The sequence below is a fragment of the Silurus aristotelis genome (assembly GCF_946808225.1).
Source record: "Silurus aristotelis genome assembly, chromosome: 20".
Taxonomy (NCBI): domain Eukaryota; kingdom Metazoa; phylum Chordata; class Actinopteri; order Siluriformes; family Siluridae; genus Silurus; species Silurus aristotelis.
In genome coordinates this window covers 2700253-2727784 of record NC_139593.1, presented here as the reverse complement: position 1 = coordinate 2727784, position 27532 = coordinate 2700253, and the positions used below count along the sequence as shown (strand labels likewise).

Below are 27532 nucleotides of genomic sequence, written 5' to 3'. Positions count from 1 at the left end.
TCAGTGGTTAAGTGTTTGGTCAAGCTAAGTTTATGCCTGGTCTTGATAATTTTTTGGAAGAACAGTCTGACAGATTAATCTGCTTGGCTTTTTCTTTTTACAATGTGACAGTTACTGACCAGAGCAGTCCAGCGTGAAACCGGCAAAAGGAGCAAAGAAGGTGATACAAACCCCAGTCCAAAAAAAAAAAAAAAAAACATTCCGGAACAGGCAAACAGAGCAATGAGGATTGGCAAACTTGTAATCCAAAAAAAAAAAAAAAAAAATCCAAAAGCAGGCAACTACATAGTAGACCAAAAGAATTGTGGGATGGTCTATGGAACAGAAGATTCTCCAGAAGAGCAGATTCCAAGATGGTGTCAAACCTGGAAGCGTATGTAGGACCTAGAAGTGACCTCGGAAGCGCCAACCACAAAAGTGCAACTCCTGAAACATGCGCCACTGGCTGACACTATGAGGAAAAGAAGACTTTTAATGAAGAGGAAACATCTCCAGTAGACCTGCAGCATGAGTCCTACTTGATGACTTCCCCTGCTGTGCTCCCTCTAGTGGTTGCTGTGACACTCCACCATGAACAGCTCCAGATCACTGTGGTAATTCCTTAATAAATTGTTCTTTACAGTACATTCAGTATTTCTGATGTTTTCATTTATTGTATATATAATTTTTTTACATATACAATCATTAGTATAAAAATATTTATTACATTTTAAAGGCAAGTAAGTAAAAAAACAGAAATAGTCAAAACATCCCCTCCCCCGTCCTCCTTCTCACTCCAGCCTGTTAATGTGACTACAGGGCAATTCACCACTGACACTTCCTGTTTTATACAAATCTTACCGAGTACATTAACATATTATATTTATATTGTAGAAAAAAAGTAAATCTCTTTAAATAAAGTTTTAAAGATTGTGTGCTGCATGTGTTTGGTGGTTTGGGGTGATGAAGACCAGGATGTGAGTTTTACTCGCTCAGTTACAGAGACAGTGGGTTCATCTGGACCCCCTCCATTTCTCTTCACACTTGTGGACTGAGATGGTAAAAATAATGTGCAGACAAAACGCATTAATACTGTAGCAGTGCAACACTTCCTCAATTTGCAGCAACTAATTCAGCACAAGAGGAAACACAATTGCGCAGAACAAAACGCCTTAACCTCACACCTCTTCATCTCTCACGCTTTTCTTTACTCTCCGTTTGGCCATCAGACATGAGGGGTTGAAGACGCATGGTAAGAAACAATTTACTTATTTACTATTTATTTATGTTATTATTTTTATTAGTTATCAAATGTACTTAACTCTCTAATAAGTGGATGTGGCTGTGTGTGGACAGAGCCGTGTGTAGAATATGTGGGGTTGATGACTGTATATATGTATATGTAGATATAACCAGTGTTGTGGTGTGTACTGGATCTTCCACAGAATTAGTAATTGTTTTATACACTTTAGTAAGTAAAGAGCTCAGGAATGAGAAAGAATAAGTCGTATCTAGGGTTGCAAAATTACAGGAATTTTTAAGTCTGGAAACTTCACAAAGGAATAAAAAAATAAAATGCAAGCAATTTTATGTTTTGCATTTCTTCCCCCAAACTGTAGGAAATCTAACTGAACTATGAGTTAAAAACAGAGGTACGCACCGAATCTTGAATTTTGTGTACCCTTACATGCCTACTGTATTAATTAGTGAACTGGTGTATAGGTTGGTCCCGGTTATGGAGGCTCCTCCTCCAAGCCTGAGGCCCTATGCCATTGTCTGCTCTGCCTATAAGCTATAGCTTAGTGATATTATTTAGGTAATTATATTTTATCTATTGTATTAAAGTTTAACTAGCAATTGCAAAAATGTGTTTGAACAGTTGCTAACCAGCCAGTACATCAGATCTGCTAAATGCTAGCACTATTTCACACACAATTTATGAGGCTAGCTAGCTCAAGCTGTGATGCTCTTTCTTCTACCTTCTGCTTGCCAGTTTTCTATCATCATACAGAAGTACAGCACTGATTAAAAGTTTGGACTTATTACTATTTTGTGATTAATTAAAATCTCAGTAACTGGTTAAGAAAGGTGTGAATACTAAACTAATGATAATCAGTAAATTAGAAACATGATTCTTAAATAGTCTTAAATATTCACCTTTTTTAAAACAGTGCCTTTAACATGCTAACAGCAAAAAAGAATAGAAATTAAACCTGCTATAAACAGTCGATTCCTCAACAGCATCTCTTTTCTTCCTGAAGGTAATTAGACACTGTTTTTTTTTTCATCCTGTTCGTGATGCCAAGTTTGTTGTTTATTTGGTGGTGATGAAGGAAAAAATCTCTGCAGAGACACTGTCTTTCTTGTATATTAAAAAAAGGTTTATTACCGAAAAGTTCAGCATCTTAAGACGAGCATGCGGGATTGCCCGGAGAGGTTTCAATGCCAATGGAAATCGCTCTCTCGATCTCCGTCTTCAATCCACCTTATTTAGAGGGGTTGTTATTTCCAACAGCTTAATGTATAACAGAAGTAACAGAGTTCATTTTCCAGGAAAAGATAAGCATCAAGAACTCCCCTCCTAACGACATACAACCTTTAACCTTGTTCCATACGTTGACTTTGTACAGATTACAGAAACAACATGTACACCCACTAAATTCTCATTGTCCTGACTCTAATATAAACACTATGGCCTACTCATGCATTTAAATAGAAACATTTGGCCAACATTCCAACCGTACAGAAAACGAGTTGAATTTCAGATACCACAACACAAAAGGTGGTAAACACCCCTGTCCTGAAAATCTCAGCTTTTCTCCTGACGATTCCGACACTGGAGACTCCTCTCATACATTTAAAACAAATTAAAGAGTAATATATTGTCATGTTTATATGTAGTGTTGTGTGTTTGACTTCACACTGAAAGCATAAAAAACAAGAGCAGCTGCAATACAGATAAGAGCATTTATTAGAGAAACAGGCAGATCATCCAAATCATTGAGTGAAATCAAATACAGAATCTTAGCAAATGTCTGGTGATGAGCAAACAGCAATATGAGGCAAAATCTAATACATGAAATGAGAAAATGAAAATAAGATCAAAACCATGAAACCATCAACATGAACTGTGGAAATGAACGAAAAACCTCTCAGAATAACAATATATAAGATGAGCTACTTGGTGAATATGAAGCACAAATAAAGGAGTAAATACACATACTGGGAAAGACACATGAACAACAGAACCAATGACTGGACGGAGTGGAGACATGACATGAAAACAAAACACACGTCAAACAAAACTAAACAAAAACACATGAAACTGAAAAACAAAAAAAAATTAAACATGTAGCCAGCAGAGCTAACGAAAAGCTAAGGGGCAAATCCCTGAGATATTATTTTCTCATCAAAAGAAAACCATGACTATTGTGTTTTTATTTATTTATTTATTTTTATTACTAATTCTGTCTTTTTGTTTACTTCATTTTATATAGAACCAATAGCAATGATGTCCCTAAAAATGAAGAGTCCACTTTGTATGATGTTTCTCCTCGTGATCTCAGGTAAGTCTCACATTTACATCATCACACAGACACACACCAGAGACATGAAATATTTAAACAGAAAAATATTTTCTAACTTTAAGCATCACCACTTTAAATTGTTGATAGATTTATTTCTATCTTATGTCTTATTACTGTCTTAAATTAAAGCTTTTTAAATATATCTACAAAAAATATTTTATTTATAGTGCAGATATAAAATCATATTTGTTATGACCCACTCTACGTCACGTGATGTTGATATGGCACTCTGCCTGAGATTCACCAGACCGTGCCAAACAATCTGAGGTGTCACACGTTCGGGTGGGAGTGAGTTTAGCGATGCGGTATGCTAACGGTATGTCCCATGACGTGTCATGTATGTCCCCTTCGAGTGAATATGTCATATGGGCATGTCAGACGCTCGAAGGCCGAGCTGCAACACATGAAATTTCTGCCCCATTTATTTTCTATGGGAAAAAAAAAATCACCCTTTTTGGTCATGTGATCGATTTGAGTTGTCGTTTTTTACTATTATTAGTTTTGAACTACCACTGGTTATAATAATGTCTTAAAATAATAAACATCTGTGTCTTAATCCTGCACAGTTTCCTTCCAGTAGTAAAGAATAGTTTGTATTTTTCTGCCCCGGAGTTCCAGAGGAGAGAAGAGAAGCTGTAAAATAACTCAGTGTTTTATGGGGCTCAGGATAATGATCTCTAATCACCTCTTTCATGTGTCATGTTTCAGGAGCTCTTGGGAATCAATGGAGTGTGAAATACAGTAAACTACATCTCTGTGCTGTAAAAGGATCTACAGTGGTTATGGAGGCCACTTACACACATCCAACAGATTGTACAGTGATAAACAGGTTTTGGTTAATAAACCGAGTTAAGGGTGTAGAAGCGACTGATCTGCGTAATGAACCAGGTTACTCAGGCAGAGTGGAGTATTTAGGTGATAAACAGAATCACTTCTCCCTCAGACTGAGTGATGTGAAGAAATCAGATGAACACAAGTACTATTTCAAATTCATAACAACTAAAAATAAATTTCAGGGTGAATCTGGAATTACACTCAGAGTTACAGGTAAATAAAATCATCTTATTCTCTACATGTGTCACTCAGACCATAATCTCCTTTTAGCTACAGGAGTTTTGTAACAGATGAATTAAAACTCAAACATGTTTTTACTGAATTACTGTTTTCATGAAACACCACAAAACTCTGATTCACTCAAATTACAAACACAGACACAAATTTACTTGTGGATCTGATAAATGTTCTGCTTGTAGTTCAGGTGATTTACAGAAGATTTTCTGCTCAATTTTCTAATTAGCGAAACATTTTAAAGGTTAAAATAAAACAAATAAATAAAAGTAATAAATAAACAGTAAAACAGAATCTGCAAATCAGAGATTAAAAATAATTATAATAACAGCTTCATGATGTCAGAAATTTTGTTTAAAAGTAAGAAAGATTCACAGAATTTTGACTTGTGATTCTGTAGATTTATTTTGATGTTGAGCCTCATGTACATGAGTGTGTGTTTGTGTCAAAAACCTACATGAAAAAATGAAATATAAATGTTAACATATTTCTGTAATAAAATAGATCTGGTTTAATTCATGGTAAATGTAAGAAAACTTTAAAACTGCTACTAATTTATATTTATATATTTATTCACTTGATTTTGTTGTCATTTAATTCTGGTTAAATAATTAAATTATCAGTACATAGAAGACACAAAAACACAAAACAGACAGTTTACCACTGTTCACACACAAACACACACACACACACACACACACACACACACACACACACACACACACACACACACACACACACACACACATGCACACACACACACAGGTGGGGGTGATTGAGGTAAATGAGCAGGTGATTATTCACTGATGCAGATTTAATGTTTCTCTCATTGTATAAGATCTTCAGCTGATCGCTCCTGCAGAAGTGACAGAGGGAGAATCAGTCATTCTGACCTGTAAAACCACCTGCAGTCTGACTGATCCAACATTCATCTGGTACAAAAACACACATGATTTAACCACAAACACCTTCAAGAGCAACGAACTCCACCTGCAGAGGGTCAGCAGTGAGGATGCAGGCAGTTATAACTGTGCTGTAAGAGGATCTGAACATCTCCCATCTCCTGCTCAATACCTCAGTGTCAGATGTGAGTTTTATTTAGATTTTTATTACTTATAACTCAGTATTTAATAAAGTAAAACAATACACAATTAAAATAATGAAACGGAGCTTAAAGCAAACTGGAATCTTAATGTTCATTCTCGTCATTTCACTTTTCATGAACTAAAACATACACGTACTGGTGTGGGATCCTCATCACTCACTTCTCCTGACTCCACCCTCCATTTACACTCTGTTACCACACGTACTTTCCTCCTAAACACACCGTGTTCTGCATACAGATTCATATTGATGCACAGCTGAAGTTTTATCTATTAAACAAAACACTATGGAGAGACTGAACATCTTCACCTGAACCCTTGATGTAACTTTACATTTAGTAATTACAGTAACTTTGAGTGTGTGATTAATGATTTTGTAAAAACAAGTTCAGTGAGAAGGTAAATGTATTTTGTGCTGCTTGATGGTGTAGACTTGAAGATGCCACACAAATTCCTGACCAAGTGTCCAGGAGTTCACATGGAAGGAACGTTCTAAAACGCCTAACGTGAAAAAGCTTAACATGGCTTAATGTGATAATACAGAGATTTTAAAAGACTAAACTCAGTAAACACATTAATAATAAATCATATTGTGTACAAACAGTTTGGTTGAGTTTTGGTCTTTTAAAAATGCTCATTTCATTAAACCACGTTAAGATTTTTCTTTAATTGTCTATTGTAAAAAACAAACAAAAAAATAAATAAATAAATAATTATCAACGTTTAATTAAACATGTTCTTTTCAGATATTTTCATATTCCGGACTCATGTGCTTCTCTGTACATCGTCTGCTTTTTTATTAATGTGTTTACTGAGTTTGTTTTTTTTTTTTCCACATTGAGCATTTTTCATGTTAAATTTAGGAAACATTGATTATGATAAATAACTTTATACTGAATCCCATTTTGACCAGTTAAAAGAAAAAGTTCAAACAGTGTTTACAGACACGATTATTTATCCTAATAAACAAGATCCTCAAAATAATTTTGAAGTTGATGAGTGGTGTGAAGTGCTAAAATGGTTAAATGCCTTGATAAAAGAAACAAAAAACATTAATTACAGTATGACACTCTTATCATGGAACTCTTTAGATCCTCCAAAGAACGTGTCCATCAGTCCCTCTGGTAAGATTGTGAAGGGAAGTTCGGTGAATCTGACCTGCAGCAGTGACAGTAACCCACCTGTGGAGAACTACACCTGGTTTAAGGAGGAAGAATCATCACCTGTAGGATCAGGACAGAGTTACAGAGCTCTACAGAGTGGACTGTACTACTGTGAGGTTCAGAATAAACTCGGCTCTGAGAGATCAGCTGCAGTGTCCATCACTATAACTGGTGAGAGATGTTTAGATGTTCCTGTTTGATAACTGCTCCATCATACATCCTGTACTTTGTGGATAAACATGAAAATATTTTTACTTATGCTTTGTATATATTCTGTGTGTGTGTGTGTGTGTGTGTGTGTGTGTGTGTGTGTGTGTGTGTGTGTGTGTGTGTGTGTGTGTGTGTGTGTGTGTGTGTGTGTGTGTGTGTATACTATAAGGTGGTTCTGTAATTGTGTATGTGGCTGCTGGACTTGGTATTTTTGCACTTGGAGCTCTTCTCTCTGCCCCCTTCTGGCTGAGGTGAGAAAAACTGTGCTGATTATTTCATGATTATTTTCTCTGAAGACGCTGTTGATGGTGAAATATTTGACTTTTTCTGAACAGATGCAGGAGACAGAAGAAAAAGGCAGATGAAGGTGATCATCAGGTGAGTTAATACACACCTGTCCATCAGGTGGCTGCTTTGTTCATAATAAACTCTTACTGTAAAGATCTTCAGCAGAACCTGCTCATGTTCTCCACCCCTCCTCTCTGCAGAACATTGGGCTGAGTGCTAAAGACGACACGTATGCAGCTCTCGACCCTGCAGGCCGGAAATCTGATGATGTTTATCACACACTTGCAGTAAGTTTTACGTGAAGAATACTGTTAGTTGTAAAACATCTTATGAAGAATGTTTGGTTTAAGAGAATGATAACTTATTTTTCTTTAAATCTGTATTCTGATAGATTAGGTTTTGTTTTATTTGTTTTTTAATTGTACTTTGGAGTTTTATACCCAATTATTCACCAAGGTGACAACTCTCCTTTTATTCACAGTTTTCTCATCCCAGTCCTGCTGATGTGGCCACGTCTTCTGATTAGATGCCAGCAAAAGTGAGATGTTTGTACTTGACACACACATTACAGTGTCCTCGGGGGCTTCATCAGCCAGGAGCCCCTTTACTCATGTTTTTCTCCTGTAATCCTGAAATAAAAGAGGCTGACCATAGGAACCTTACTTTTGCATTTGTTTATCTTTTTGGCTCGACTGTTGGTGAAACCTGGGGCGACTGTGGCAAGAAAAAACTCCCTTTTGTATGGTACGAGGAAGAAACCTTGAGAGGAACTAGACTCAAAAGGGGAACCTCACCCTAATTTGGGTGATATCAAGTGTGTGATTATAAATCTTTTAAATCACTAGGTGTCATTGTTCCTGCTTTTCTTCATGATTTCTACAGTAGGCATTGCTCCTTTACTACCTGGAACATATCTCTTGGCCGTCTCCCACACTGCTTGGGAATAATCCTGCACTGAGACGTACAGTATGTGGGTGATATAGACTCTGGTCAAATCTCTTCAGGTGACTTTAGATTTCCAGATTTGGGTTAGTGATCAGAAGGTCAGGAGCAGATGTGGAAAGCAAAGAAGTACAAATACTTTGTAACTCTTCTTCAGTAGAAGAAATTTTGGAATCAGTTCTTTACTTCAACTTTTTACTTTCACTCATTACATTTTTACACAAATATCTGTACTTCTACTTCTAACATTTTTAAATCAGACTCGTTACTTTAGTTTTAATGTATTTGGTGATATGTTTATTGTTTCTTTTTCTCACTGCACTGTTTTCTGTCATTGTGCTGCTTTTTCAATCCACTGGTGTATCATTTCCTGTCTCTCTCACACCACAGATGTAGACTAGTTTATGAAGGTCACACTGAGCAGGCAGAAGTCAGTAAGAAGTCTGGGGTTAATGTGGATGAGACAGAGGGAGTCAGTGATGAGAGCATGACTGAGAACAGAGCTATTCCTGATCACCTGATCATCATCATCTTTTCTCTGCTTGTGTTCTATATGGTGGATCTTTAGACTGGATACATTCATTAGAGAACAACATTTAAAATTCATTGGTATTAATATATTAATATCATGTGTGCTTTGTTGTACTTAATCTTTATGGCTGGGATTTTTTGTTTCATTGAAAACCATTAGCCACGTTTACATGTACACCTTTTTGTCAAAATCCTTGTTGTGCCAAATTAATTTGTTCTCAAGAGCACAGTTAAAACGTTCATCTACAAATTCTGCAAGGGAATGAGCTGATACGAGATCTGATCCAGATGCCAGGTGAACAGGAGGCTTCCAAAATCGCATGGAGATTTAAGGAAGCGCATTTTGTGTCTCAAGCAATTGGTCTTATCGATGGCACTAATCGGTTTAATGTGTTTACATGGCAGAATTTGTATTTTGTTTGGTTTATAGACAGGTTTATCCCACCCCTCTCAAACCCATTACAATTACATTCGGTTTGGGCTTTTTTATTCGGATTCAGGTGTTTACATGGAGCATTTTCATTCGGACTGGACTTTTAAATCAATTCCAATGCTACATGTAAATGCACCTATTCTTAGGTCTGGTCTTATGACTTCCTTTCATCTGAAAATGTGAGTGAGTTCTATTTCAACACAAATTTATGATGTTCCTGTGTCTTTTTTGTCCCACAGACTTTCAGGAACATAATGAAGAAAATGGGTCCTGAAACAGCTGATGAACAGAGAAAACTCCTCACTGAAGTGAAGAACCTGAATCGTCCCTTTACACCAGAAACATCAGCAACTTACAGCCAGTTAAAGCAGCTTTCATCATTTTATAGCTGTTTTTATTTATCAATGATCAATTTTTGTTGGAAATATTTGAAGTGAGGAAAATTATTGAAACTCAACTAAAAATCTGACTGTAAATATTGCATTATAATATTGAGTGACAGGGTAATAAGATGTAGTGGAGTTAGTGTTACCACCCAAAATATTTAATTCTTCTTACTTATTGGTTGTCTGTGTTTTGTTAGCAACAAGCTAGCCAGCTAATATTACTAAAGAACTTTATGATGTATTAACATTATTTAAATTGTAGGCAGCGTATGTGTGTGTGTGTGTGTGTGTGTGTGTGTGTGTGTGTGTGTGTGTGTGTGTGTGTGTGTGTGTGTGTGTGCCTGTTAATTGCTATAAACACAATTATAACCCCGTGTTTTTTTTTAATGTTTTAGTATATTTTGATTTACAAGCTTTAGTAAATATATATATTTATAAATCACAGTACAGTTACTTAAACTAGCCAAAGCTTCATGAACATGCTGGTTGAAAATGAACTCCAAATAAATATACAGTTCATCTGGAAAGTTCATTCATTCATTCATTTTCTCCCGCTTATCCGTAATTCGGGTCGCGGGGGCAGCAGTCCAAGCAGGCCCCCGCCTTCGACTGCTGCCCAATCCTCACAGCACCGTCCCTTATGGTCCCTCCTGCAGGTGGTGAGCCCACGGGAAGGCGGCCCCACGTCACTCCGACGTCACTGACCTTGATATTTCCCTCGTAAGGGACCCCCGGAGCATAGAGGGTTAAGGGCCTTGCTCAAGAGTGGCAGCCTGGTGATACCTGGGCTTGAACCCCAGACCTTCCGATCGGCAACCCAGCGCCTTAACCGCTGGAGCCACATCTGGAAAGTATTCACAGCATTTCACTTTTTCCACATTATGTTACAGCCTTATTTCAAAATTAATTACACTCTTTATTTTCCTTAAAATTCTACAAACAAAACCTCATAATGACAACGTAAAATACTTTTGTTTTAAATCTTTGCAAACTTGAATGGAGGCCACCTGTAGTAAATTCAGATGACTGGAGATGATTTGGAGATGCACACACCTGTCTTTATGAGGTCCCACAGTTAACAGTGCATGTCAGAGCACAAACCATATGCTAATGTGCTTCAGATCACATATAACATTGCTTATATTAGTTTAAATCCGCATAATACACATAAACATTATTCAGCTTTTTAGGTACACCTGTCCAACTGCTCTTTAACGCAAATTTCTAATCAGCCAATCACATGGCAGCAACTCAATGCAGTTAGGCATGTATACATGGTCAAGACGATCTGCTGCAGTTCAAACCGAGCGTCAGAATGGGGAAGAAAGGTGATTTAAGTGACTTTGAACATTGCATGGTTGTTGGTGCCAGACGAGTATTTCAGAAACTGCTGATCTACTGGGATTTTCACGTACAACCATCTCTAGGGTTTACAGAGAATGATCCGCAAAAGAGAAAGTATCCAGTGAGCGGCAGTTCTGTGGGCGCAAATGCCTTGTTGATGCCAGAGGTCAGAGGAGAATGGCCAGACTGGTTCGAGCTGATAAAAAGGCAACAGTAACTCAAATAACCACTCGTTACAACCTAGGTATGCAGAAGAGCATCTCTGAACACGTCAAACCTTGAGGCGGATGGGCTACAGCAGCAGAAGACCACACCGGGTGCCACTCCTGACAGCTAAGAACAGGAAACTGAGGCTACAATTTGCACAGGCTCACAAAAAATTGGACAATAGAAGATTGGAAAACCATTGCCTGGTCTGATGAGTCTCGATTTCTGCTGCCACATTCGGATAGTAGGGCCGGAATTTGGCGTCAACAACATGAAAGCATGGATCCATCCTGCCTTGTATCAATGGTTCAGGCTGGTGGTGGTGGGGTAATGGTGTGGTTGATATTTTCTTGGCACACTTTGGGCCCATTAGTACCAGTTGGGCACCGTGTCAATGCCACAGCCTACCTGAGTATTGTTGCTGACCATGTCCATCCCTTTATGACCACAGTGTAGCCATCTTCTGATGACTACTTCCGGCAGGATAACGCGCCATGTCATAAAGCGCAAATCATCTCAGACTGGTTTCTTGAACATGACAATGAGTTCACTGTACTCAAATGGCCTCCACAGTCAACAGATGTCAATCCAATAGAGCACCTTTAGGATGTGGTGGAACGGGAGATTCGCATCATGGATGTGCAGCCGACAAATCTGCAGCAACTGCGAGACGCTATCATGTTAATATGGACCAAAATCTCTGAGGAATGTTTCCAGTACCTTGTTGAATCTATGCCACGAAGGATTAACCTCTTAGGCTTTGTGGTTGCGTGAATGCAACTAATAGCCAATTGTTCTCAGGTGTTAATGTTTAGCAATAGCATTTTAGCAATTCAATAAATAGGGAGAACAGAAACCATGACTAACGATACATCATTCTAAAGCTCTAAGTCTCAATCAGCGATTTCAGATCACTGTTTTTCAATGGAAAACGTATAACGAATGTATTTGCTGAATTTGTGTGAGCAGTACACAACAACAACATGCATAAAAAAAACCCACATCCACTGCTGCTAATCCTGGTTTATTAGGAAATATAAGGGTCCAGTGAACAACATGCGGTAAAGCATTTCTGCTACAAACAAACAATAGTGTTGAAATTTAGATCTTTATTCCTTTGTTTACGTCACAGAACTTCGGCTGGTGTTTGTGTTTATATATTTCCGAATAACTTTCACATAAAAAATGTCATCTTGGTGACAAAAAAACAAATATGGCTGGTAGAATATAGTGTTACAAAACGGTTGAGACCACAAAAAAGTAAAAAAAAAATTATAATAAAAAAGTAAAAGAGTATAAATCTTGGGTGGAGTCTCCTCTCTCTGCAGGTGTCGCCATGTTTTTTTATGCACCGCCTCTCATTTCAAACCTTTTATTTCCAGCCAGTAGCATTATGGAAACAAAATGACTGATGGACAATGTAGCCAAAAGGTGCAGGATTCTAACGATATATGGGAGGATTTTATTTTATCCACGTGTGTGAAACTTAGTTTAATTACTCTTTACAAACTATTACTGGCTGAAGCAGCGAAGAAGCAGTGACGAACCAGGAAGTGATGCAGTTTTAAGGTCAACATAAACAGCTGTTTATAGCTCGTGCTAACTGGACTTTGTTTACAAAAAAGAAAAAGAAAACAATGAAAAAAATGGACAATCAAATAAGTTGTTTTATCTGAGATTTGCACAAAAACAGCGATGTGGAAAATATTTTGGGGGGCGAAGTAACAACAGAGACCTGGAGATCTACATCTGTAAGTTACAATAAATCTGCCCTTATAGCTTTATATGTTACGCGGCGGATATGGAGATGGAAGCCGGAATAGAAGTAAGCGTGTTTATTAAACCAAAGGCAGAGCCAACACAAAACACCCGCGGAAAACGTGATAATTCGGCAAAAGGCAGTCCGTAAATAATATCCACGGTGCGTGATGGAGGAAGCGCGGCGCGGAGGCAGCGACTGAGAAGCATCAGTAGTCCGTGGTGCGCTGGGGAAGGTAAACGCTACCGTGGAGAGAGCGAGGAGTCCGGGATGAGAAGGTACGTAGCGCGAGAAGCATATGCGAAGAAGCACACCACCATTAACCTGCACAGACACACACGAACATACAATAACGGACAAACAGTCTAGGTGAATGTGGGGTTTTTATAGGCGGTGTGATGAGACTTGGAATGAGTCACAGGTGTTCGGAATGAAGCCCGATTGCAATGAGCTCCGTGTGGGCAGGGTACGCCTGAGCGAAGGAGCAGGGCTTTCCCTGACACACCGAGGTATGACAGCCACTGAAGGGGGCGTGGCAGGGGGATTCCTGACCATATATGATTTCATTGGTTTTATTGCCTGTTTGTTTTTATAAGAGAAATGCTTGAAAAGTAAGTTTGTGTGTGTGTGTGTGTGTGTGTGTGTGTGTGTGTGTGTGTGTGTGTGTGTGTGTGTGTGTTTGTGTGTGTATTGTTGAGAATGGAATGGCCAGACATCAATATGAATGGCCATGACTGTAGAACAATAGCTTGTCTGGCTACCTGGCCATCAATATGAATGCTAAATCAATATAAATCGCCCCAAACATGTAGAACAAAAGCCTTTAATGGTCAATCATTCATTAATATGCAGACTGTATGAATAGAGTATGAATGATCACCTGAGTTTAGCAGGTGTCTCTCAAACAGGGGGAGGGAGAAAACAATCAGACATAGTCTCAGATAAATGTTTGTAGGAATCTCATTTGTTATGAAAATCTTCATAGAATTTGAAATATAAACTCATGAGATATGTGGCTTTCAACCCAGTACTTTTCTGTATTGCTCCAGGTGACTGATTTCATGTATTTATATATTAAATACAAATAATGTTCTATGCAGGAAATGTATATCTATGGCACTTCATCATCTATAACTTAAAATCTTTTTGAGCAATATCAACTTTGATGTTTAACAGTAAAGCTCAAAGTGTCTTGTTTCCAAAGATATTTAAATTGTGTATGTAGCACATTTTTATCAGGAATTGTTAACATTTAAATTTAGGTAAGTTTTTTCAGCTGTGAGTCCTAAAATTTGGGTGGGGAGCGAAACAGACATAGTCTCAGATAAATGTTTGTAGGAATCTCATTTTTTATGATATCTTCATTCAATTTAAAATATAAACTCATGAGACATGTGGCTTTTCAGGATTTTCAGGATTGCCATAGGATAGATTTCATGTATTTATATATGAAGGGAAAGGGAAAGCAATTATTTTTCTACAGTACTTAATCATCTATAACTTGTTCTTTTTTTGAACAATATCAACACTGAATAATGGACAGTAAAGCTCAAAGTGTCTTCTTTTTAGAGATATTTCAATTGTGTATGAAGCCCACTGTCAGGAATCCACCTGCCACACCTCCGTCAGAGACTGTCATTGCCGCTGCGTGCTCCCAAGCTCGCAGCGCAAATCATGCACAGCTGAAGCGTATCACGCAATCACTCCCGGCTTCCATATAAACCGCTCACTCACACACACTCGCTGTCCGTTATTGCATGTTCATGCCCGTCCGCGTGTGTGCCGGTGTGTTCGCGGCTGCTCAACCCCGCTACGTGCCGTTTGACTCGGACTCTGATTTTCTGGATTATCCCTGCTCACGCAGGATAAGACTTCCCAAGATCTGTGTCAAAGGCAACAGGTTAAGGCAGTTCTGAAGGCAAAAGGGGGTCCAACCCGTTACTAGTAATGTGTACCTAATAAAGTGGCTGGTGAGTGTATATGCATATATATTTAAAGCAGAAGTATAAACTTAAGTAGAAAAATCAAATAAAATTATATGAAAATAAAAAAAACAAAAATTGAGAAGAATAATAGGGTAATAGGCACAACACACTGTTAGATAATAAAGAACGTGGGAGAATAGTTGCAAGAAATTGTATAAGATGTACAATGTCCCAAACACACAGGAAGTAAGATGTTTTTATTAGAGCATGAGCTTAAGCAGGCAGAGTAAGACAGGGTATTCCATATAAAGAAGTATTTTGGCATAAGAAAAATATGAAAAATATTTGGAGAAAAGAGCTGGTGTGTTAAAACTAAATCCCTGGTTTATAAAACTAGAAAAAAAACTACATGTTTCTATACAAAGTGTACTCAAAACAAACAAAACAAAACAAAGGATGATATGCAGACATAGGAAAAACCCAGAAAGAGATTTTAAGAAAAGGTGAGAATATTGTGGGGGATGATCTGGTGCATAGATGTGTACAAAAGTGCACGATCAGAGCACTCAAGTAAGCAAAGGGTGAGATAAGCAGAAGGTTAGGGAAGAGATATTAGACCAAACATGTACATTTTACTAGGTGAGTGATGTTGTTAGGCACGAGTAACAAAGCGGGAAACCAAAGTTTTAATGAGTGAAACCAGTAGCAAAAGAAAGTCCCAACAAACATATAACGTAACCCGTAATGCCAGTAATCCTTGGGAACGTAGAGTCCACGGAGCAAGAGTAATCCATTGGAAAGGTTAGAAATCCGAGTGTAGATTAGTCCTAGAATGTTCGCCAGCATAACCTGTAGAATGGACATTGATTCAGGTATTGAGCGGAGCTTAAATAGCCTGGCACGGGAATGAGCGCTAGGTGCAGGTATTTAGTACGACAGGGAATTAGTAAGTGTGTGTGGTGTGTCGGGGAATGTCGCCCAGACTCGCGGCTTGGGTTGGCCACGGCATCAGGGTGCGGGACGAAGCGGGTGCGCGGCATGGAACTCCTCCAGGAGCGCCGGGTCCAGGATATCCTGCCGGGCCACCCAAGAGCGTTCATCCGGACCATAACCCTCCAAGTCCACCAGGTATTCCACAATCTTTCCCGACGGCGGGAGTCCAGCACTTCCCGAATCACATTGGTTGGTCCAAGATCTCCAGCGGAGGAGGATCCACAGTCTCACCCGGGCGACGGGCGGTCAGCGGCATGTATGGCTTGGGGAGCAACACATGGAAGGTTGGGTGAATCAGATACTGGGGGGGAGCTCCAACTGATAGGCCGACTCATTTATGCGCCTTATAATCCTAAAGGGTCCTATGCACCTGGGGCTCAATTTACGGCAGGGAAGCCAGAGTCTTAGGTCCCTGGTGGATAGCCATGCCAAATCCCTGGGCTGGTTGGCCGGGGTTACCAGTCGCCGTGCATCGGCATGTCTCAGTGTCTCCCTTAGGGCCCTCCGTAGCTGGGTATATGCTGACTTCCACACCCTTACACTCTTCCTGAACCAGTAGTCAACCGCGGGTACTTGGGACGGTTCGTCCGACCATGGGAACAGGGGAGGTTGGAACCCTAGCACACACTGGAAGGGTGTGAGGCCGGTTGTGTCCTGATGCAGCGAGTTCTGCGCATACTCCGCTCTGGGAAGGAATCGACTCCACTCTGTCTGGTCTTCATAACAATAAGACCGCAAGTGCCATCCCAACTCCTGGATCTTCCGTTCCGTTTTTCTATTTGATTGTGGATGGAAACCGGAAGACAGGTTTATGGACACCGCAAGAAGCCGAAAGAACGCTCCCGATATGTAGGAGGTGAACTGGGAACCGTGGTCTCCTCGTGGATACCGAAGTTCTGAAATACATGGTGGAAGAGGACTTGGAGGGGAATGAAGCGACAGGCTTTGGAGAATTGTTCTTCCACCACGAGGATGCAGGTATATCCCTCCGACTATGGTAAGTCCATCACAAAATCAATCCCCAAGTGTGACCATGGTCGTTGCAGGACAGGCAGAGGGACCAATTTGCCCACGGTCAGGTGCCGGCAGGTTTTTGATCTGGCGCAGACGGAGCGTTCGATTTCTCCCTGGATGACCTGAGCCGAGGTTCTCGTGTACCATCTTCTTTTTGGCAGGTTGACCGGAATCGGCGAAGAAGGTTCGGCCTAGACACCTTGTGGGGATTTGTCCTCCCCGTGTGGTAGAATAGGTTCCAGTTCGAGCGACTCATACATATGTGAGAGGGCATCTGCCTTCCCTTTCTTCGAGCCCGGCCGGTATGTAATGGTGAAATGGAACCGGGTGAGGAACAGGGCACACCATGACTTTCAAGTGTTTAGTCTCTTGGCTTAATGGAGGTACTGGAGGTTCTTGTGGTCAGTAATAACCATGAATGGATGAGCTGCCCCCTTGAGCCAGTTTTTCCATTCCTCAAGCACCAGATTGATGGCTAGGAGTTCTCGATTCCTGATGTTGATGAGATGAAGGCTACACACGCCTGGGAGATGAAGATCCCCACGGAGCCGGAGTCAACTAGTGCAGATACTGAGATGGACAGAGCGGAGGTAATTAATGTGACAGGAAGCATGGACAAGTGAGAGATATCGGTGGGTGTATTCACCGAATGTCCCTGCAGCTAGGGGGCGTTCTTGATCTTGTTTGGATTGTCGCTGATATCCTACTCGCATTGGAGATGAGGAATGCAACCCTCGGAAGGGAACCATGACACTCGGCCGCATCCCCGGAGAAGGTGCCTGGAAAAGCCACTGGGCTGCCGGATGGCGGTGGAGAAGCCCAGGTAAGCTCCCTGATGGGATCTGAAGCGCCACCTGGCTGTGGATCTATCGCAAGGTAGAGCTTTTCCTCTTTTCAGTTCAGGTCCATTCTTCTGAGGAACGAAGCGGGAAACCGAAGTGCAAATGACTGAGGTTTTAATGAGTGAAACTCATTTTGCCCCCTAAACAAATAGTTGTCCTACAAGAGATGCTCTGCTGTGTGTCACTCAATATCAGAAAATTATACCGTGGGTTGCCAGGTGTGAAAATCACAACCCAGTTCCCTTTTAGAGTACTGTTCAGCTTTTATTTTTCTAATTGTCTCTACAAAAACATAAAATAAAATGTAATAAAGCATGATCAGTGTTTAACAGTGGTCAGCAAATCTAATTAAAGCATGTCAGATAAAAATTACATAACATTAAAATAACACATACAAAATTAAATTTTAAAAGTGACTTCAATGATTTGTTATTTTCTATCATTTTGTAATTATTTGTTTATTTTGTGCAACTACACATGGAGAAATATTGTGTAGTACTACTGCCTACAATTCTCTTTCCACAAAAACATTTTCCACAAAAACATTTCCTGTAAATGTTAATATCAGGGTCGGGGTTCTAGCAGTCTGTGGAATCTAGGGAGGTGTGAATCTAAAAACAGAGACAGACTCGGACAGTTAGGAGAATCCATTCTTTAATTAGAATGTTTAGAAAACACAGCAAGAGAAAATAGCATTAACGATTTCAAAACATGAAAAGGAAAAAATGTAAAGAACGTGAAAAATCCTCTCAGGAAAAAAACAAAACAAAACAGAAATCAATAAGCAAAGACTCACACAGGACAACAAGGAAAAAAAGCTGGAGACACAGAGAAAAAGAGACATGAAAAACAGGCACCAGAACATCAACAAAATCACTAAAAACGACTGAAAATCAGAGACAAAGGTGAAGCTTCAATATACACGGGAGTGATTAGACACGTGGAAACAGTAGGAAAATAATGAGAGACAGAGGGACACAATGGCGACATCTAGTGGGGAATACAGGGGAACACAAGGGGAAAAACTTTCCGGAAGTCAGGACTGATAAGCTTCAGTTCAGTAATAAGCTACAGAAAACTATTAAACTTTAAATAAAACTGTCCTTTCACTTGGCTCCTTTGTGTTTTCTTTCCTCTTTTTGCTTTGATAATCACTGTGTTCCATCCTGAGGAGCAAAAATCTGCTGTTTCTGTCTTCAGAGGCCCACAGGCTCCTCAAATAATCAGCATTTTAACTTTCAACTTAAAACAAAGACAATACTGAAATCAATGATACAATGAAGTGTAGATAAACTTAATGATAAACTTATATATGGCAATCAAACCAAATATAAACATTACACTGTTCGTTTTTATAAAAGTCATGACTCTATGCTCAACACTTGTGATTGTTTCTTGAGTGTGTTTAGTGGTTTAGGGTGATGATGACCACGCTGTGTGTTTTACTTCCGCAGTTGAAGATGCAGTGGCCTCATTTCAACACCTCTCCATTTCTTTTCACACTTCTGGACTGACACAATAAAAATTATATGCACAATGCAGACACGACGTGTTTACTGTAGAAAACAACACTTCCTTAGTTGCAGCAACAAATTCAGAGAAAGAGGAAAAAGCAACAACTCGTCTGCAACAACCTTCAACTCTCACACTTTTCTTTACTCTCTGTTTGGTCATCGTACATGAAGGTCGAGGAACACGGTGAGAAACTATTTATTATATTTGTAGTCATTAAATTTACTCATTAGTTTAATCTCTACTTTTCCTGAACATAAAAAGGTTCAATGTTGTTTTTTCAGTGTAAATGATTCATTTTTGCAAATCTTTACTTCCTTTGTAAACATTTTACTGATCGACTCTCAGTGCTGAGAAAAATAGTTATAACATCAACATTCTAATAAATTATGATTATGATATTGTGACTGTGTCTGTTTTTATAATAAATTACAAACTCTGAATGTGACTACATGATTAGATATTAACATATTTACAACAAATTATAAACATTACAAAACATAAAATATATCCATGAAATGAAGTTATTTAGTTTATATGGTGATTTGGGGATGTTTTATGTAAATGAATGTGTTTGTGCAGGAACAGAGTCATGTAGAGAATCTGTAGGATTGATGACTGTATATAGTTACATCTGTGTGTACACACGTGTGATAAACACCAGTGTTGGGGTGTGTACTGGTGTTTCTTTCACACACAATTATAAATTGTTCTACACACTTTGATAAATGAGAGTTCTGGAGTAAGAAACTTTAACATCTAGCGGTGTAGCTGAGGCTATGGAAGGCCACTGGTGTCATTATTTATCTCTGTGGTGATGTATTGTGGAAAGCCAATTTGGCAAGTTGAGAGTTCTATAGTAATGTAGTGTGGAAGGCCAATGAGTATAAACTAACACTACTGGACTTGTTTTGTTTTTATCTATGAAACGATATAAATAAATAAAAAGTAGAAAAAATATTAGAAAATTGAGATATTTCTGATTATTATTCTGTTTTTAATCCAATAGCTTTGATTGTCTAAAGCTTCTGTACATTAATGACAATTCTAAGATGATGGAAATTAGAACATGATGGTAAATTTGTTAACAGTGAATTCATGAACAGCTTTTTATTTGTGGTTTGTGAGTATTGGATTGTTGTGATGTGTTCAAAGTAACGTGGTTAATAAAAGTGTGATTTAAAAAAGTAATAAAAAACACAAACTGTGCACTTGATAAAATGTAATGAAATTAAAAATAAATAAATAAACAAATAAATAAATAAATAAACCAGCTATTAATGACAGAAGAGTTTACACTTTTTTGTGTAATTGACAGAGAGAGAGAGAGAGAGAGAGAGAGAGAGAGAGAGAGAGAGAGAGAGAGAGAGAGAGAGAGAGAGGGGGGGGGGTGTTTCCCTCTCTGTCAGTTATAAAAATAGGTGTAAACTCCTCTGTCCTGAATATTTTACAGCTTTACCTCTGACTGTTACAAAGCTATGATACTGGAGACTCCTTCCATAAACCTGAAATATATGTAAGAAAAAACTTCTATTTTTCTCAAATTAAAAAAAGCTATTTTTGACTTTTTCAAGTAATTTTTTAATTTAAAACATTTTTCTTTAGAACCTTTAGTAATGATGTCCCTCAAAATGGTGCTCCAATTTTTTCTGATCTTCCTCCTGATGATCTCAGGTGAGTGCTACATTTTCGTCCTTGTCAGAATTCACCCTCTTTCTCCAGTTGCAGCAGTGTTTAGTGCATACATAAGCATATTAGCGCCAGTAACCACAAAGCGAATGCAGTCAGAGCATGAGTTTCTTGCATCTGCTATCGTGCATCAGTGCACATCTACATAAAAATCACAGCAAACACACACCAGAGACATGAAATATTCAACCACCTTAATATTATATAGTCAGAATCACAATTTACCTTTTAAAAATAACATTTTGATTATTCATGCAAAAAAGACAAAGTGTAGAAATAGAAATATAATAAATATTTGTATTCTGTACATTATTCAGTGGTAAATGTTTTATTAAAGTGTCAGTGAGTTGTTGCTCGTGCTGATTTTAGATCAGAGACTGAAATTCAATATTAACAAATCATATATACAAAATAATAATAATAATAATAAAAATAAAAATAATAATAATAATAATAATAATAATAATAATAATAATAATAATAATAATAATAATAATTTGGACACCCCTGTGTCTAAATCCTGCACAGTTTCCTTCCAGTAGTAAAGAATAGTTTGTATTTTTCTGCCCCGGAGTTCCAGAGGAGAGAAGAGAAGCTGTAAAATAACTCAGTGTTTTATGGGGCTCAGGATAATGATCTCTAATCACCTCTTTCATGTGTCATGTTTCAGGAGCTCTTGGGAATCAATGGAGTGTGAAATACAGTAAACTAAATCTCTGTGCTGTAAAAGGATCTACAGTGGTTATGGAGGCCAATTACACACATCCAACAGATTGTACAGTGAAAAACAGGTTTTGGTTTATAAACCCAGTTAAGGATGTAGAACCGACTGATCTGCGTAATGAATCAGGTTACTCAGACAGAGTGGAGTATTTAGGAGATAAACAGAATCACTTCTCCCTCAGACTGAGTGATGTGAAGAAATCAGATGAACACAAGTACTGCTTCAGATTCATAACAACTAAAGATAAATTTCAGGGTAAACCTGGAATTACACTCAGAGTTACAGGTAAATAAAATTATCTTATTCTCTACATGTGTCACTCAGACCATAATCTCCTTTTAGCTACAGGAGTTTTGTAACAGATGAATTAAAACTCAAACATGTTTTTACTGAATTACTGTTTTCATGAAACACCACAAAACTCTGATTCACTCAAATTACAAACACAGACACAAATTTACTTGTGGATCTGATAAATGTTCTGCTTGTAGTTCAGGTGATTTACAGAAGATTGTCTGCTCAATGTTCTAATTAGCATCAAATATAATTTCAAACGTTAAAATAAAACAAATAAATAAAAGTAATAAATTAACAGTAAAGCGATGGGCAGAACACAGACACCAGACTCGGGGATTTTCTCGTGTGTTTATTTGGGGGAGAGGTTCTCTGGTCAGACTCGGTACTTTTGGTCGTGATTCCTGAGACGGCTCTGTCACAGTCTCCTTCGGCGAGGGTCTGGCAGGAATCCTCTCAGCTGCTGCCGTCTTTGTTTAGAGCGAGAGAATAAGGGAGAGAACCAGCAGTAATTGGGGCCAAAAGTTCTCCATCTCACTGTCTTTTCAGGGTCCCTTTATACGTCCCCCAGCTCGAGAACAGTGAGGATTCACTACTTTCATCACACACACACACACACACACACACACACACACACACACACACACACACACACACACACACACACACACACAGGTGGGGTGATTGAGGTAAATGAGCAGGTGATTATTCACTGATGCAGATTTAATGTTTCTCTCATTGTATAAGATCTTCAGCTGATCGCTCCTGCAGAAGTGACAGAGGGAGAATCAGTCATTCTGACCTGTAAAACCACCTTCAGTCTGACTGATCCAACATTCATCTGGTACAAAAACACACATGATTTAACCACAAACACCTTCAAGAGCAACAAACTCCACCTGCAGAGGGTCAGCAGTGAGGATGCAGGCAGTTATAACTGTGCTGTAAGAGGATCTGAACATCTCCCATCTCCTGCTCAATACCTCAGTGTCAGATGTGAGTTTTATTTACTTTTTTATTACTTATAACTCAGTATTTAATAAAGTAAAACAATACACAATAAAAATAATGAAACGGAGCTTAAAGCAAACTGGAATCTTAATGTTCATTCTCGTCATTTCACTTTTCATGAACTAAAACATACACGTACTGGTGTGGGATCCTCATCACTCACTTCTCCTGACTCCACCCTCCATTTACACTCTGTTACCACACGTACTTTCCTCCTAAACACACCGTGTTCTGCATCCAGATTCATATTGATGCACAGCTGAAGTTTTATCTATTAAACAAAACACTATGGAGAGACTGAACATCTTCACCTGAACCCTTGATGTAACTTTACATTTAGTAATTACAGTAACTTTGAGTGTGTGATTAATGATTTTGTAAAAACAAGTTCAGTGAGAAGGTAAATGTATTTTGTGCTGCTTGATGGTGTAGACTTGAAGATGCCACACAAATTCCTGACCAAGTGTCCAGGAGTTCACATGGAAGGAACGTTCTAAAACGCCTAACGTGAAAAAGCTTAACATGGCTTAATGTGATAATACAGAGATTTTAAAAGACTAAACTCAGTAAACACATTAATAATAAATCATATTGTGTACAAACAGTTTGGTTGAGTTTTGGTCTTTTAAAAATGCTCTTATTTCATTAAACCACGTTAAGATTTTTATTTAATTGTCTGTAGTAGAAAAAAGGCTTAACTTGTAATTAAACTAATTATATTTATATTCTGTATATTCTGTAATTTTTTTCGTATATATTTATATTCTTTAATTATATTCGTATTCTGGACTCATGTGCTTGTCTGTACATAATCTGCTTTTTTATTAATGTGTTTACTGAGTTTGGTCTTTTAAAATGCTGTCTTATTGCATTAAGCCACGTTAAGTGTTTTAGAAATGTCCCTATATGGAAGGAAGCACATGTTACGCTTTGCCTAAAAAAAATGTAAATGAGATTATAATGAGATTATAATCTTACACCTGTGTGATTTGTTATGACTTGGGTTAGTTGTGGATGTTTAGTTTTTTGTACGCATTTCGGAAATATTGATATGATAAAAAACTTTAGACTGAATCCCATTTTCACCAGGAAAAGAAAAGGTAGAACAGTTTTTAGAGAAGGTGTGGATTATTTATCCTAATTAAAAAAAGATCCTCAAAATAATTTTGAAGTTGATGAGTGGTTTGTGCTAAAATGGTTAAATGCCTTGATTAAAGATAACAAAACCATTCATTATGACACTGAACTGCTTTCTTCACTCTTATCATGGAACTCTTTAGATCCTCCAAAGAACGTGTCCATCAGTCCCTCTGGTGAGAAAGTGGAGGGCAGTTCAGTGACTCTGACCTGCAGCAGTGACAGTAACCCACCTGTGGAGAACTACACCTGGTTTAAGGAGGAAGAATCATCACCTGTAGGATCAGGACAGAGTTACAGAGCTCTACAGAGTGGACTGTACTACTGTGAGGTTCAGAATAAACTCGGCTCTGAGAGATCAGCTGCAGTGTCCATCACTATAACCAGTAAGAGAGATGATATAAATCTATAAATCAGAATTACACTGTATAATATTTAACACTGATTCATTATAACATTATATTTCCACACAGTAGATCAGAGTGTAGGTGTGTATGCAGGTGTTGGGGTTGTTGGTGTTGTGTGTGTTTGTGTCATTGGTGTCATCATCTTGTGTAAAAGGTGAGAAAATACAGGATCATTTATCATTTATTACATGATTAAAACTGCAGTTATAAAAATGTGAACAGATTTTGTTCAATGCTGATATTTTGTTCAATATTGTTTTTGTTTTTGTTTATCAGCAGGAAAAATAAAAGAATTGACCAAAGTGTAAAAGAGGTAAAAAAGTGTACAGATAATTGTTGACTTGTGTTTGTATGTCATGTGCTGCTTTCACAGTATATTAAACAACAGTATAATGTAATAAGGCAGAGGAACTGTTACCTGCTTGAAGTTGATTCTTTTCCAATAACAGCACATTCCCACGTGTTTTATTTCTCTTTCACCAATAATTTTTATTAAACATCATGTTAAATATTCGTAGGACAAAATTCAGCCTTGACATTAGAACAAGTGAAAGATCTGCTGTTATTATTAATAAATCAACACCTTCTGACCAATCACAATCCAGAATTTAACAGTGCTGTGATATAAAGTTAGATGTTTGCCACCTCGCTGTGTCTCTTACTCATACTGTCTATATTGTCTCACATCGTCTGTTTTGTCTTGTAAAGTCCAAGCTGAATGTATAGTGTTATTTATGTCTGTAATTTGTGAGTCACTAACAAGTCAAGTCAAGTCAAGTCAAGTCAAGTCAAGTTTATTTGTATAGCACTTTTCACAACAGACATTGTCTCAAGGCAGCTTTACAAAAAACAACAGTGAAGGTGAATGGTGTGCATTTGTCCCTGATGAGCAGCCGTGGCGACTGTGGCAAGGAAAAACTCCCTTAGATGATATGAGGAAGAAACCTTGAGAGGAACCAGACTCAAAGGGGAACCCATCCTCATTTGGGTGACATCAAGAGTTTGATCATAAATCTTTCAACAATACAGAACAATTTGTGATCATCATAGATCCAGCATCAGCTTCTCCATGCCAGGGCCTTTAAACACTCGGCATCTACTTCTTCATGATCATCCATAGGTCCATAATCTTCACGAGGTGGGACGTGACTGGAGCTGGCCAAATCTCAGGATGCCTCGGGATGGGGAGAGAAAGAGAAGCAGTGGAGAGGAATTAGCGTAGCTGCTGTTCATGATATTAACAGCACAAGTTGATAATGTGCATGTGATCAGATGTTCTGGAGCACAAGGTTATGATGTGATGTGTGTGATGTGTGTTATGTGTAGGCTTTGCTAAAAAGATATGTTTTTAATCTACACTTAAACTGGGAGAGTGTATCTGAACCCCGAACACTGTCAGGAAGACTATTCCAGAGTTTAGGAGCTAAATGTGAAAATGCTCTACCGCCTTTAGTGGACTTTGCTATTCTAGGAACTACTAGAAGCCCAGAGTTTTGAGATCTCAGGGAGCGTGACGGATTGTAGCGTGTTAAAAGACTGAATAGATACATGGGAGCCAAACCATTTAGTGCTTTACAAGTGAGTAGCAGTAGTTTGTAGTCTATTCGAAACTTAACAGGAAGCCAATGTAGGGACGATAAGATTGGGGTTAACAGCTGGAACCAAATTCCTTGTGTGTGTGTGTGTGTGTGTCAACACACTTGGCCAATAAACCTGATTCTGATTCTGATTCTGATCTGTGATCTCATGCTCTCCACCTCAGGATTTTTATGAAAATGTAGCGGTGAATAGAGTCAACGCTGCATCTATTTCAGCCTCGGCCAATCAGGATGAAGACCTGTATGCTAAAGTTGTATGCCAGCGTGCTGTTGATCTCAGGGATGCTGGAAGTTCTGCTGCAATCACTTCTGCCTCTGGGGAGGACGAGGTTCAGTACGCTAGTGTTAAATTTAGATGCACTGGTGCTGACGACAGGTGAGAAGAGCTGGTCTGTTTCCTTCAATCTAACAGATCTGGAAAAGATCTTCTGCTGGATCTTAGTGTGATCATTTACTCTCTTTCTGTAGGTCTTCCAATGCTGAGGATCTCAGTGTGATCTACAGCAGCATGAAATGAATAGAATTTACCCGTTTATCCAACATCAGCATCACCAACTTCCACCTGGTTTTAGTTTAAAGCTTCTAGAAACTTCAGTGACTCATTTATAAATGCAGCTCATAACAGAACAGTGGCACTTCATCATCTGCTGGTCAGCATGATGCATTATGGGCTGTAGGACTTCAGATTTCACCTCAGCGAACAATCAGTTTGTTTCTGATGTGTAAAGTTTGTGTGTCACAAAATCAGCCTGAAAACTATTACAGTATAAATCCAGCTTTAGATCTTCTGATGTCTTCTGGACCCTCGCTGTATAAAAACCCACAGATCTCAAGTAATGTAATGTAAAAAAGTAAATGAGAGGATATTGTATAAGTGTAAATATTACCAGGATTCAACTGTAAGCTGTCAGTCACAGATATTTAGATAGAGATAACAATATCCGCCCACTAACTCAGAACCCAGTTGAAAGACAGTATCAAATTTAAGATAGGATTTTTAAACCAATTAGCTTAATTTAAAATAAAACAAACTTGTTTCCTAAAAGGGGGTCCCTTACGAGGGAAATATCAAGGTCCGTGACGCCGGAGTGATGTGGGGCCGCCTTCCCGTGGGCTCACCACCTGCAGGAGGGACCGTAAGGGACGGTGCTATGAGGATTGGGCAGCAGTCGGAGGCGGGGGCCTGCTTAGACTGCTGCCCCCGCGACCCGAATTACGGATAAGCGGGAGTGAGTGAATGTGAATGTTTCCTAAAATTCCTTCTTCACAAAGGAGTCAAAAATCAGCCAACAATCCAGAATAGCATCAGTTACCTGAAATATGCTCTCGGATAATTGCTTTTGCTCATTTGTATGACACAATATATATATAATATTTAATCACAAG

General features: G+C 38.6%; 1 protein-coding gene and 2 long non-coding RNA genes across 3 annotated transcripts; all 3 read left to right on the top strand.

Annotated features, from left to right (window-relative positions):
- Positions 1-910: 910 nt before the first annotated feature.
- LOC310715920 lies at positions 911-21919 on the top strand. Its single transcript, XR_014530437.1, has 4 exons — positions 911-1231; positions 3477-3545; positions 4275-4395; positions 21767-21919. It is a non-coding gene; the product is annotated as an uncharacterized lncRNA (long non-coding RNA).
- LOC310715928 lies at positions 19063-21685 on the top strand. Its single transcript, XR_014530446.1, has 3 exons — positions 19063-19472; positions 20892-20960; positions 21646-21685. It is a non-coding gene; the product is annotated as an uncharacterized lncRNA (long non-coding RNA).
- A 382-nt stretch (positions 21920-22301) lies between the features above and the next one.
- LOC310715594 (B-cell receptor CD22-like) lies at positions 22302-26845 on the top strand (the record flags this gene model as incomplete). The annotated part of the gene is made up of 7 exons (XM_083522108.1): positions 22302-22368; positions 22741-22989; positions 24285-24527; positions 24615-24702; positions 24825-24861; positions 26311-26522; positions 26615-26845. The coding sequence occupies 7 exons, from the start codon at positions 22302-22304 to the stop codon at positions 26661-26663; spliced, it is 945 nt and encodes a 314-aa protein (XP_083378234.1). The 3' UTR covers positions 26664-26845.
- Between the last annotated feature and the right edge of the window lie 687 nt (positions 26846-27532).